This window comes from Heptranchias perlo, chromosome 11 (genome assembly GCF_035084215.1).
Source record: "Heptranchias perlo isolate sHepPer1 chromosome 11, sHepPer1.hap1, whole genome shotgun sequence".
Taxonomy (NCBI): domain Eukaryota; kingdom Metazoa; phylum Chordata; class Chondrichthyes; order Hexanchiformes; family Hexanchidae; genus Heptranchias; species Heptranchias perlo.
The window spans coordinates 82,961,237-82,975,014 of record NC_090335.1 but is presented as its reverse complement, the minus strand read 5'-3'; the positions used below and the strand labels follow the sequence as shown (position 1 = coordinate 82,975,014).

Below are 13,778 nucleotides of genomic sequence, written 5' to 3'. Positions count from 1 at the left end.
GAATTCCAAAGATTCATAACCTTCTGCGTGAAGAAATTCCTCCTCATCCCAGTCTTGAATGGCTGACCCGTTATCCTGCGACTATGACCCCTAGTTCTAGACTCTTTAGCCAGGAGAAACAATCTCAGCATCTACCCTGTCAAGCCCCCTCAGAATGTTATATGTTTCAATGAGATCACCTCTCATTCTTCTAAACTCCAGAGAGAATAGGTCCATTTTACTCAACCTCTCCTCATAGGACAACCCTCTCATCCCAGGAATTAATCTAGTGAACCTTCGTTGCACCGCCTCTAAGGCAAGTATATCCTTCCTTAGATAAGGAGACCAAAACTGTGCACAGTACTCCAGGTGAGGTCTCACTAAAGCCCTGTACAACTGTAGTAAGACTTCCTTCCTCTTGTACTCCAACCCCCTTGCAATAAAGGCCTACATGCGATTTGCCTTCATAATTGCTTGCTGTACCTGCATACTAACTTCTTGTGTTTCTGGTAGGAGGACACCCAAGTCTCTGAACACCAACATTTAATAGTTTCTCTTCATTTAAAAATATTCTGTTTTTCTATTCTTCCTACCAAAGTGAATAACCTCACATTTTCCCACATTATACTCCATCTACCACCTTCTTGTCCACTCACTGAATCTGTCCATATCCCTTTGAGGCTGTTTGTATCCTCCTCACAGCTTACTTTCCCACCTAGCTTTGTAATATACCATTAAATAAAGTCTACTTCAAGCTTCAGATTGTCATGAATAAATAAGGATGTTGGAAACAAACTACAATTGAAGAGGAGGACATATGGGACCTATATATGTGATTTAAAAATGAGAGAATATGAGAAAATAAGGAAAGAGATTAAGGAGTAAGGAAAGCAAGGAGGGTGTTTGGGTCTCCCGTGTGCCAGGCGGGGTCTCCCGTGTGCCAGGCGGGGTCTCCCGTGTGCCAGGCGGGGTCTCCCGTGTGCCAGGCGGGGTCTCCCGTGTGCCAGGCGGGGTCTCCCCCTCATCACTAGGCTGCTGTGTGATATCACCAATGGGATGTGTTTCTCCCTGTTCAAAACTAGGGGGCCATAAATATAAGATCGTCACTAATAAATCCAATAGGGAATTCAGGAGAAACTTCTTTACCCAGAGAGTGGTGAGAATGTGGAACTCGCTCCCACAAGGAGTAGTTGAGGTGAATAGTGTAGAGACATTTAAGGGGAAGCTCGATAAATACATGATGGAGAAAGGAATAGAAGGATATGCTGATAGGGTGAGATGAGGTAGGGAGGGAGGAGGCTCGTGTGGAGCATAGACCAGTTGCGCTGAATGGCCTGTTTCTGTGCTGTAGATTCTACGTAATGGATTTGGAAACATACCTGGGCCTTTGGCTCCAACATGATGAGGTCGATGAGGGTAATGTGGTTGATGTGGTTTATATGGACTTTCAAAAGGCGTTTGATAAAGTGCCGCATAATGGTATTGTCAGCAAAATTGAAGCCCATGGAATAAAAGGGGCAGTGGCAGCATGGATACAGAATTGGCTAAGTAACAGGAAACAGAGAGTAGTGGTGAACGGTTGTTTTTCGGACTGGAGGGAGGTGTACAGTGGTGTTCCCCAGGGGTCGGTGCTGGGACCACTGCTTTTCTTGATATATATTAATGACTTGGACTTGGGTGTACAGGGCACAATTTCAAAATTTGCAAATGATACAACTTGGGAGTATCGTGAATAGTGAGGAGGATAGTGATAGACTTCAAGAGGATATAGACAGGCTGGTGGAATGGGTGGACACGTGGCAAATGAAATTTAACGCAGAGAAGTGCGAAGTGATACATTTTGGTAGGAAGGAGGAGGATAGACAATATAAACTAGAGGGCACAACTCTAAAAGGGTTACAGGAACAGAGAGATCTGGGGGTATATGTGCACAAATTGCTGAAGGTGGCAGGACAGGTTGAGAAATCGTTTGAAAAAGCATACGGAATCCTGGGCTTTCTAAATAGATGCATAGAGTACAAAAGCAAGGAAGCTATGTTGAACCTTTATAAAACACTGGTTCGGCCGCAACTCGAGTATTGTATCCAGTTCTGGGCACCGCACTTTAGGAAGGATGTGAAGGCCTTAGCGACAGTGCGGAAAAGATTTACTAGAATGGTTCAAGGGAAAAGGGACTTCAATTACGTGGATAAACTGGAGAAGCTGGGGTTGTTCTCCTTGGAGCAGAGAAGGTTGCGAGGAGATTTGATCGAGGTGTTCAAAATCATGACTGGTTTAGATAAAGTGAATAAAGAGAAATTGTTCCCATTGGTGGAAGGGTCGAGAACCAGAGGATACAGATTTAAGGTGTTTGGCGAAAGAACCAAAGGCGACGTATGGAAAAACTATTTGCACAGTCAGTAGTTCTGACCTGGAATGTACTGCTTGAAAGGGCGGTGGAAGCAGATTCAATCGTGGCTTTGAAAAAAGAATTGGATAAATACTTGAAGGGAAAAAAATTTGTAGGGCCACGGGGAAAGAGCGGAGGAATGGGACTAACTGGATTGCTCTTACAAAAAGCCGGCATGGGCTCAATGGGCCGAATGGCCTCCTTGTGTGCTGTAACCATTCTCTGATTCTATGAACAACTATCACATCTCCCGTGGTGTTGCATGTGAGCTGAGAAGGAAGCTGGGGCCAATTCTGGTGGGCGCAGAGGTCCTGCGGTGAGAAGGAAGCTGGGGCCGCGACAGGGAAGGGAGCAAATGACAGGCAATGGCCAGTAGTCATCAGGGGAGTGAGCAACAGGCTGCCAGTGAGAGGCTGGAGACATCAGTCAGCAGGGAATGTGCTTACAGATGTTATGAAGGTAATTTGGGCCTTATCCAATGCTCTCCTGGCCGGCCTCCCACCACCTATCACACTGTGCAGTGCACATGCTGACAAAGAATCTCCTGCAATGGCTTCTCTTCCCGCTCCCGCACCGTTACCTCTGGAGTCCCCCAAGGATCTGTCCCCGGCCCCCTCCTATTTCTCATCTTCATGCTGCCCCTCGGTGACATCATCCGAAAACACGATGTCAGATTCCACATGTACGCTGACGACACCCAGCTCTACCTCACCACCACCTCCCTCGACCCCTCCGCTGTCTCTGATTTGTCACACTGCTTGTCTGATGAGTAAAAATTTCCTCCAACTAAAGCCATAGAGCTGTTCAAAATCTTCATGGGTCTAGACAGATTAGATAGAGAAACTGTTCCCATTGGCTAAAGGGTCAAGAACCAGAGGACACAGATTAAGGTGATTGGCAAAAGAACCAAAGACGATATGAGGAAAAGCTTTTTTACGCAGCGAGTGGTTAGGATAAGAACATAAGAACATAAGAAATAGGAGCAGGAGTAGGCCAATCGGCCCCTCGAGCCTGCTCCGCCATTTAATAAGATCATGGCTGATCTGATCCCAACCTCAAATCTAAATTCATGTCCAATTTCCTGCCCGCTCCCCGTAACCCCTAATTCCCTTTACTTCTCGGAAACTGTCTATTTCTGTTTTAAATTTATTTAATGATGTCGCTTCCACAGCTTCCTGGGGCAGCAAATTCCACAGACCTACTTCCCTCTGAGTGAAGAAGTTGCTCCTCATCTCAGTTTTGAAAGAGCAGCCCCTTATTCTACGATTATGCCCCCTAGTTCTAGTTTCACCCATCCTTGGGAACATCCTTACCGCATCCACCCGATCAAGCCCCTTCACAATCTTATATGTTTCAATAAGATCGCCTCTCATTCTTCTGAACTCCAATGAGTAGAGTCCCAATCTACTCAACCTCTCCTCATATGTCCGCCCCCTCATCCCCGGGATTAACCGAGTGAACCTTCTTTGTACTGCCTCGAGAGCAAGTATGTCTTTTCTTAAGTATGGAGACCAAAACTGTATGCAGTATTCCAGGTGCGGTCTCACCAATACCTTATATAACTGCAGCAGTACCTCCCTGTTTTTATATTCTATCCCCCTAGCAATAAAAGCCAACATTCCGTTGGCCTTCTTGATCGCCTGCTGCACCTGCATACTAACTTTTTGATTTTCTTGCACTCGGACCCCCAGATCCCTTTGTACTGCACTACTTTCCAGTTTCTCGCCATTAAGATAATAACTTGCTCTCTGATATTTCCTGCCAAAGTGCATAACCTCACCAATATTGTATTGCATCTGCCAAATCTCCGCCCACTCACCCAGCCTGTCTATATCCCCTTGTAGGTTTTTTATGTCCTCCTCACTCTCCACTTTCCCTCCCATCTTTGTATCATCTGTAAACTTTGATATGTTACACTCGGTCCCCTCCTCCAAATCGTTAATATAGATTGTAAAGAGTTGGGGACCCAGCACCGACCCCTGCGGAACACCACTGGCTACTGGTTGCCAGTCCGAGAAAGAACCATTTATCCCAACTCTCTGCTTCCTGTTAGATAACCAATCCTCCACCCATGCCAGAATATTACCCCCAATTCAGGATCTGGAATGAACTGTCCGTGGGATGGTGGAGGCAGATTCAATCATGGTTATCAAAAGGGAACTGGATAAGTACTTGAAAGGAAAAAATTTGCAGGGCTACAGGGAAAGGGTGGGGGAGTGGGACTAGCTGGTTTGCTCTTGCAGAGAGCCGGCACGGGCCGAATGGCCTCCTTTTGTGCTGCAAACTCCCTCGCCACCGACTCCATCCCTCTCCCTGGCCAATATCTGAAGCTGAACCAGACTGTTTGCAACCTTGGCGTCCTATTTGAACCTGAGGTAAGCTTCCGACCCCATATCCGCTCCATCACCAAGACCGTCTACTTCCACCTCCGTAACATCACCCGTCTCCGCCCCTGCCTCAGCTCATCTGCTGCTGGAACTCTCCTCCTTTAAGATGCTCCTTAAAAACTACCTCTTTGACCAAGCTTTTGATCACCTGTCCTAATACCTCCTTTTGTTTTTTTTTATTCGTTCATGGGATGTGGGCGTCGCTGGTGAGGCCGGCATTTATTGCCCATCCCTAATTGCCCTTGAGAAGGTGGTGGTGAGCCGCCTTCTTGAACCGCTGCAGTCCGTGTGGTGACGGTTCTCCCACAGTGCTGTTAGGAAGGGAGTTCCAGGATTTTGACCCAACGACGATGAAGGAACGGTGATATATTTCCAAGTCGGGATGGTGTGTGACTTGGAGGGGAACGTGCAGGTGGTGTTGTTCCCATGTACCTGCTGCCCTTGTCCTTCTAGGTGGTAGAGGTCGCGGGTTTGGGAGGTGCTGTCGAAGAAGCCTTGGCGAGTTGCTGCAGTGCATCCTGTGGATGGTACACACTGCAGCCACAGTGCGCCGGTGGCGGAGGGAGTGAACAGTGGCTCGGTGTCAAATTTTGTTTGATAATCGCTCCTGTGAAGCACCTTGGGACGTATTACTACGTTAAAGGTGCTATATAAATGCAAGTTGTTGCTGTTGTCTTTGTGGCAGCTATTTATTTATGTTTAAAGTCGTGGCATGAACAGAAAATGTACCAGGGATCTGTTGGATGTAATACTTAACCCACAGGCACACTTGGCATCACAACACACTCACGACTTACTGGGACATTATTCAGTTAGGTCGAAGGAATGGAAGAGCATCATAGGACAGGTCCTCGGTGTGTATCGAAGGATGGGGCATAGCAACAGCAGCAAGAGAAAACACAATAAAGCGAGGCTAAGAGAAGCTTATTAGTTTCCTTGCACTTCCCTCTTGGTGCAAACATTATAGAGCTGTAGCTCGCAGAGTCGGTGCCCAGTTGTTAATGAATGCTGAAGTGTTGATGTTCATATAACAATTAACTTTCCTTCCAGATTGTTAAGGAATATGAAAGAGCTGTGATATTTCGACTAGGCCGTATTCTTCGTGGTGGAGCCAAAGGCCCAGGTACGTTTCCAAATCCATTACGTAGAATTGCATCGAATGTGCAGCACAGAAAGAGGCCATTCGGCCCAACTGGTCTGTGCTGGTGTTTATGCTCCACACGAGCCTCGTCCCTCCCTACTTCATCTCACCCTATCAGCATATCCTTCTATTCCTTTCTCCCTCATGTGTTTATCCAGCTTCCCCTTAAATGTATCTACACTATTCACCTCAACTACTCCTTGTGGGAGCGAGTTCCACATTCTCACCACTCTCTGTGGAAAGACATTTATAATAGAAGTTTTTCCTGAATTCCCTATTGGATTTATTAGTGTCTATCTTATATTGATGGCCCCTAGTTCTGGTCTCCCTCACAAATGGAAACAACATCTTCTCTACATCTACCCTATCAAACCCCTCCGTAATTTTAAGGAACTGTACTAGGTGTTCAGTATTTCCTGATAGATGATACCAGAACTGAGAGGCTATAACTGTCTCTCCCTGCCACCCACCCCCCCTCGCCCCACCACGTGACCTGGAGTTGCTGCTTACAAAGGTGAAAGGCCAGAGGTGAAACTGACCATACTGCTGTGTACTTCAGCCCCGTTCAGCTCAGATCAAACAATCCTTCAATTCATTAATTGCTTGTTCATTGCCAACCCATTAGTTTTGAGTTTGAATGGTGATGACAGACAGATAGGTGGGTTGTTGGTTAGCACACTTTCCTTTTACCACCAGGACCTAAATTTCCAATCTCATCCAAACCAATGGGATAAAGGTTTTCTTTCCCTCTGGGGTGTAGGGATCTCAACTGAAATGAGTTTGGTGTTGTCCCAACCCAACTCATTGCTAGCAATGGGTGAATGGGACTAGGTGCGAGTGAGGATACAGGCAGTAGAGTTTTGGATGAGCTAAAGTTTACACAAGGTAGGAGGCCGGCCAGGAGAGCATTGGATAAGGCCCAAATTACCTCCATAACACCTGCAAACAGATTCCCTGCTGCCTGACGACTCCAGCCGCTCACTGGCAGCCTGTTGCTCACTCCCCAGATGACCACTGGCCATTGCCTGTCATTTGCTCCCTTCCCTGTCTTGGCCCCACCTTCCTTCTCACCCACCAGAATTGGCCCCATGGTCCTCCTCAGCTCACATGCAACACCACAAGAGATGTGCCATTATGGCAGTGTAACATTTTTTTTAATAATTCTTTCTAAAATCACTCTGTGTTTTGTTTGCTCTGCTGCCGTATCCTAACTTGCACCAAGCCCCGTTCACCCATCACCCCAGTGCTCACTGACCTACATTGGCTCCCGATCCAGCAGTACCTCGATTTTAAAATTCTCATTATCAAATCCCTTCATGGCCCCTCCCCCCCTCCCTATCTCTGTAACCTCCTCCAGCCCTACAACCCTCCGAGATCTCTGTGCTCCTCCAATTCTGGCCTCTTGCGCATTCCCGATTTTCTTCACTCCATAATTGGCGGCCGTGCCTTCAGCTGCCTCGGCCCTAAGCTCTGGAATTCCCTCCCTAAACCTCTCCGCCTCTCTATCTCTCTCTCCTCCTTTAAGACGCTTCTTAAAACCTACCTCTTTGACCTGTCCTAATATCTCCTTATGTGGCTCAGTGTCACATATTGTTTGATAATCGCTCCTGTGAAGCACCTTGGGACGTTTTACTATGTTAAAGGCGCTATATAAATGCAAGTTATTGTTTGTTCAAAAGCCTCACAATATTTGTTCCTATCTTTAGGTATTTTCTGGATCATCCCTTGTACTGATACATTTTGTCTCGTTGATTTAAGGACTGTGTCATTCTCTGTGCCCCCACAAGAGGTAAGTGTCACTGTTTGTCTCAGGTACTGGTCAGAATTTGGAGTAAATCCATCAACGTGAATGGGCTCTTCCCTCAAGTGTTTGGGCAGATCCATTAGTGCCAACTGCAAATAGGGTTGCAACCCCTCCAGGAATGATCTGGAGTCTCCAGTAATTGAAGATTAATCTCCAGGACTCTGCTGCGAGCAAAACACCCGGGAGAAAAATCATTGGGGCATTAAATAAGTTGTGTGTTTTTTTTTCATTTTCTTTGAACACAAAAATATTAGAAAAGAAAGTTTACGGCACAGAAGGAGGCCATTCGCAGATTGCAGACGGGTGGGGGGAAAGGCCGTTTGACTGACTGACAGTCAAGGATCATCCAATCAGGTAACAAAGAGTGGGGGCGGGGCATCACAAGGATGGACGTGTCGGGTGACCAATGGCGGGAGTGTGGGGGCGGACATTGCGAGGATTGAAGTGTCGAGCGACCAATGGCAGGAGCGTGGTTACAGGTTATGTGATGAAAGCTTGCAGAATACCTTAAATGTAAAACATATTACCCTGGGAACCCGTGAGGGTCATTAGTGGCGGCACATGATACCGCATGAGATATTAAACAGGCTGAACTCTATGTAATCTAATTGACCTCGGGTTTAACTCATTACCTGGGGTTTTGGGGGGGTTTGGGGGGGGAGGGGTCTCCAGGGTGAGCGACAAGCTCACGTGCTGAGGTCCAGAGAGATTTTAGCTCTTGGGCCTCATTTAACATCAGAATGCAAAACTAGGAGTCATAAATAGAAGATAGTCACTTTTAAATCCAATAAGGAATTCAGGAGAAACTTCTTTACTCAGAGTGATGAGAACATGGAACTCGCTCCCACAAGGAGTAGTTGAGGTGAATAGTGTAGATACATTTAAGGGGAAGCTGGATAAACACATGAGGGAGAAAGGAATAGAAGGATATGCTGATAGGGTGAGATGAAGTAGGGAGGGAGGAGGCTCGTGTGGAGCATAAACACCGGCATGGACCAGTTGGGCCGAATGGCCTGTTTCTTTGCTGTAAATTCTTTTGTAATGTAATTCTATGTAATATAATACCAGTCCCACTGCCTTGCTCTCTCCCCATAGCTGTGTATCTTCCTACGCTTCAAATCTTCGTCCAAACTCCACGTGCATGCTGTTACAGTGAGGTGTCAGCTGTAGCTCAGTGGGTAGCATTCTCGTCTGAGTCAGAAGGTCATGGGTTCAAGCCCCACTCCAGAGACTTGAGCACAGAATCCAGGCTGACACTCCCAGTACAGTACTGAGGGAGTGCTGCACTGTTGGAGGTGCCGTCTTTCGGATGAGACATTAAACCAAGGCCCCGTCTGCCCCCCCTCAGGTGGACGTAAAAGATCCCATGGCCGCTATTTCAAGAAGAGCAGGGGCGTTCTCCTGGCTGATCATGGCAAGTTTGTGGGACTGGTAAAATGTGCAGCTGTTAGTGTTAATCACCAGGCTGTAAAACATTCCTGTTCAAGCACTTCCAATCTACTTAATGACAGTTTTACCAACCTGACAGGATAATAAACTGGGGAGATGGTTCAATGTGTGGCTGAGTGGTGTGGGAGACAGGGTTTTAGATTCATGGGGCACTGGCACCAGTACTGGGGAAAGAGAGAGCTATTCCATTGGGACGGGCTCCACTTAAACCGGGCTGGGACCAGTGTCCTAGCGAATCAAGTAACCAGGGCGGTAGACAGGGCTTTAAACTAAAAAGATGGGGGTGAGGGTTCAGGTAAGGGTAATTTTAATTTTACCAGTCTAAAAAAAATCAAGGCCATAGAGCAGAGTAGCAATTTGGATAAAAACAAGCAGAGTATGTCAGGAAGGGACAGAGAGTTTAACAAAGGTAATAGGGCATTCGTGACTGAGGTCACATCTGGGAAAAAATGTAAAATGTTAAAATTAAAGGCGCTATATCTGAATGCACAAGCATTTGTAATAAGTTAGATGAATTAATGGCACAAATAGAGATAAATGGGTTTGATCTAGTAGCCATTACTGAGACATGGTCGCAGGGTGACCAAGGTTGGGAACTAATTTGTAGAGCGATTTCATGGAATGCATCAGAGATAGTTTTCTAGAACAATATGTCATGGAACCAACTAGGGAATGGACTATTTTAGATCTAGTATTGTGTAATGAGACAGGGATAATTAGTAATCTTATAGTTAAGGATCCTCGAGGGCAGAGTGATCATAATATGTTAGAATTTCATTTTGAGTTTTTGAGGGAGATGTAGTTAAGTCCGAAACTAGGACCTTAAATTTAAACAACGCCAATTATGTAGGTGTGAGGGGCAAGTGGCCTAAGGTAGATTGGGAAATTAGATTAAAAGGTAGCACAGTAGATAAACAATGGCGAACATTTAAAGAAATAATTCATAATTCCCAATGAATATACACACCTTTTGAGGAATAAAAACTCCACAGGGAAAGTGATCCATCCATGGCTAACTAGAGAAGTTAAGGATAGTATTAGATTAAAAGAAGAGACTTAAGGGGCCCGATATTACCAGGGCGGCGGGTTCGCGGCGGGGGAAGATTGGGGGTGTGGGTAATGCGCCCGGTGAAATCAGTCTGCCCCGCGCGCAATCGCAGGCTGATTGGATCCACTTACCTGTTGTTCCGGGTTCCCCGCTGCTGAGCTGCGCGGCGGGCGGGCTGCGCATGCACAGTAAGCTCTGTCAGCTGGAGGAGCCCTATTTAAAGGGGCAGTCCTCCACTGACTGATGCTGAAGAAATAGGAAAAATTACAGCATGGAGCAGCCCAGGGGGAAGGCTGCTCCCAGTTTAATGATGCCTCACTCCAGCTCTTATTGGATGGGGTGAGGAGGAGGGGGAGGACAGAGATCTTCCCCCCGGCGGGCGGGAGGAAGCGGCCTGCCTCTGCCACCAAGAAGGCCTGGCTCGAGGTGGCAGAGGAGGTCACCTGCACCACCAACATATCGCCCACCTGCATACAGTGCAGGAGGCGCTCCAATGCCCTAAGTAGGTCAGCTGAAGTGAGTACACTTACTCATTCCCCTACACTCCGTCTGCCACATCACCGCCCCCACCCCACATCTCCTTCTGCACTGCCAACACTACTCTGTCACATCACCCCTCACACCCACTCAAACCTCATCCTCATCTTACCTGCACCTACTCACCTCGCCAGTACTCATCCCACCACTACCACTCAACCCAATCCTCATACAATCTCATGGCTCTATCTCATACTCACCCTCTCGTGCATCTCTTTCACGGTCAGCCTCACTCAACCTGCCACTACCTGTGCTGCAGCCACAGGGCATGCATCACATATGTGCAGTAGGCAGCGTAAGGCAAACGTGTCGTGAGCATGAAGGGGATGCACAAGGCTGTTTGAGGGTTTGTCATGGTTTTTACTTATATTTAATTTCTGATCAACTCACATTACATATTATATTGGCACCACTACTGCCACGTCTTTGTGAATCTTGTCTGGTTTGTGCAATAATGCCCTTTCCTGAGAATCACTATGAAGACCCACAACTGATGCCACCCATTGTGTCACTGCAGAGTGGGTGTAGGTGTATTTGCAGGGCTCTTTTGTGCAGACAGCTGAGAGACGTCGGCGATGTCCCCGGTGGCACCCTGGAAGGATGCGGAGGAGAAGTTGTTGAGGGCAGTGGTGACTTTGACAGCGACAGGTAAGAAGATGGTGCTCTGGCCAGCCAGGAGCAGCTCGGCATGAAGGAGGCTGCAGATGTCCATGACTACATGTCGAGTAACTCTGAGCCTCCGTGTGCACTGCTGCTCAGAGAGGTCCAGGAAGCTGAGCCTCGGTCTGTGGACCCTGTGGTGAGGGTAGTGCCCCCTGCGACGCATCTCTCTCTGCGGTAGCCCTCCCTCCTGCTGTACAGGTGGATATGTCACAGCACTGTGTTGTAGAGCTCCACGTGTCAGAGGTGGACGGCGTGGCCGGCGAGGCTGGTGATGCTGTTCGCCCTCCGAGGAGGTCATGACTGCAGCTACGGCGACCCCCATCCGGAAGATGTACATCTGAGGGGGTCCGCAAGGTAGGTAAATGTGTCTGGACCCCGGGGTAAGTGTGCAAGTTGGTGAATTTGATTGTCAGGAGGAGGGTGGTGGAGGCCAAACTTTGTCCCAAGTGACAGAGTGGCCTCCTGCAATGGGTGAGGGTCTCCCCCCGCCACCTGTCAAATGGACCTTTGCAGCTGCCACAGGCTGACAGCTGCAACACGTCCATTTGAACTGGGAGTGTTTCCCCCAGTACGGGAAACAGTCCCAGTTGTTTGTAAAATCCCATCCCTGCTAAAATATCAGGTCTGTAAACAACCTGAAGTACCTGTTCAAGTACTTTAGGTGGCTCCCACACGCGGGAGCTGCGCCCGCATGTGAGCGCGTCAGTGGGGAACCTGGAAATGGGGCGGTTTGGAGTCGGGCTCCTGACCCGCCCCGGGAATCCCCAATTTTCGCAGCCCCCCCGCCACGAACGCACCCGATCGCGGGTGCGAAAATCGAGCCCACAATGTTCCAAAAAGAGTAGTAAGCCTGAGGATTGGGAAGGTTTTAGAAATCAGCAAAGGATAACCAAGAAATTGATAAAGAGGGAGAACATTTAATATGAGATGTGGGTCTGGTTCTTAATGAATACTTTGCATCTGTCTTCACAAAGGAGAGGGATGATACAGAGATTGAAGTTAAGGAGGAGGAGTGTGAAATATTGGCTGGGATAAATATAGTGAGAGAGGAAGTATTAAGGGGATTAGCATCTTTGAAAGTGGATAAATCACCAAGGCCGACTTCAATGGGATGAGACAGAGACTGTCCACAGTAAACTGGGCAAATCTGTTAATGGGTAAAATGACTGATGATCAGTGGAAAATGTTCAAAGAAATATTTAACGAGATACAGAATCGGTTTATACCCCTGAGGGGCGAGAATTCTACTTGCCAAAAAAAACAGCCATGGACAACTAAAGAGGTAAGGGACAGTATAAGACATAAGGAAAGGGCAAACAAAAAGGCAAAAAATGGCACAGATCCTGACGAATGGGAAAAATACAAAGATCAACATAGGGTCACAAAACAGATAGTAAGAGCTACAAAAAGAGAGTATGAAAAGAAACTCGCAAGGGATATCAAAACTAATACGAAGAACTTTTACAGTTATATTAGGAAAAAGAGGGTGGTCAGGAGCAGTATTGGCCCCTTAAAAACTGAAAGTAGGGATATTGTCATTGACAATGGGGAAATGGCGGACATGTTGAATAATTACTTTGCGTCAGTATTTACAGTAGAAAAAGAGGATAGCATGCCGGAAATCCCAAGAAAACTAATATTGAATCGGGGACAGGGACTCGATAAAATTAACATAAGTAAAGCAACAGTAATGAAGAAAATAATAGCACTAAAGAGTGATAAATCCCCAGGACCAGATGGTTTCCATCCCAGGGTTTTAAAGGAAGTAGGTGAGCAGATTGCAAATACCCTAACTATAATCTTTCAAAGTTCTCTAGATTCAGGAACTGTCCCTCGAGATTGGAAAATTGCACATGTCACTCCACTTTTTAAGAAAGGAGAGAGAAACCAGGGAATTATAGACCAGTTAGCCTAACATCTGTTGTGGGGAAAATGCTGGAGTCTATAATTAAGGATAGGGTGACTGAACACCTCGAGAATTTTCAGTTAATCAGAGAGAGCCAGCATGGATTTGTGAAAGGTAGGTCGTGCCTGACAAATCTGATTGAATTTTTTGAAGAGGTGACTAAAGTAGTGGACAGGGGAATGTCAATGGATGTTATTTATATGGACTTCCAGAAGGCATTTGATAAGGTCCCACATAAGAGACTGTTAGCTAAGATAGAAGCCCATGGAATCGAGGGAAAAGTACGGACTTGGTTAGGAAGTTGGCTGAGCGAAAGGCAACAGAGAGTAGGGTTAATGGGTAGGTACTCACATTGGCAGGATGTGACTAGTGGAGTCCCACAGGGATCTGTCTTGGGGCCTCAGTTATTCACAATATTTATTAACGACTCATATCTAAGTTTGCCGATGACACAAAGATTGGTGGCATTGTAAGC

The 13,778-nt window shown here is 46.9% G+C and overlaps 1 protein-coding gene across 1 annotated transcript in view; it reads left to right on the top strand.

The window, feature by feature from the left end:
• The window catches only part of LOC137326871 (stomatin-like), a 92,076-nt gene that overhangs the window by 44,387 nt on the left and 33,911 nt on the right, over positions 1-13,778 (top strand). The window contains exons 4-5 of the mRNA XM_067992252.1: positions 5,806-5,878; positions 7,603-7,685. Coding sequence (XP_067848353.1) covers positions 5,806-5,878; positions 7,603-7,685 — 156 coding nt within the window. The remainder of the gene's footprint in view (positions 1-5,805; positions 5,879-7,602; positions 7,686-13,778) is intronic.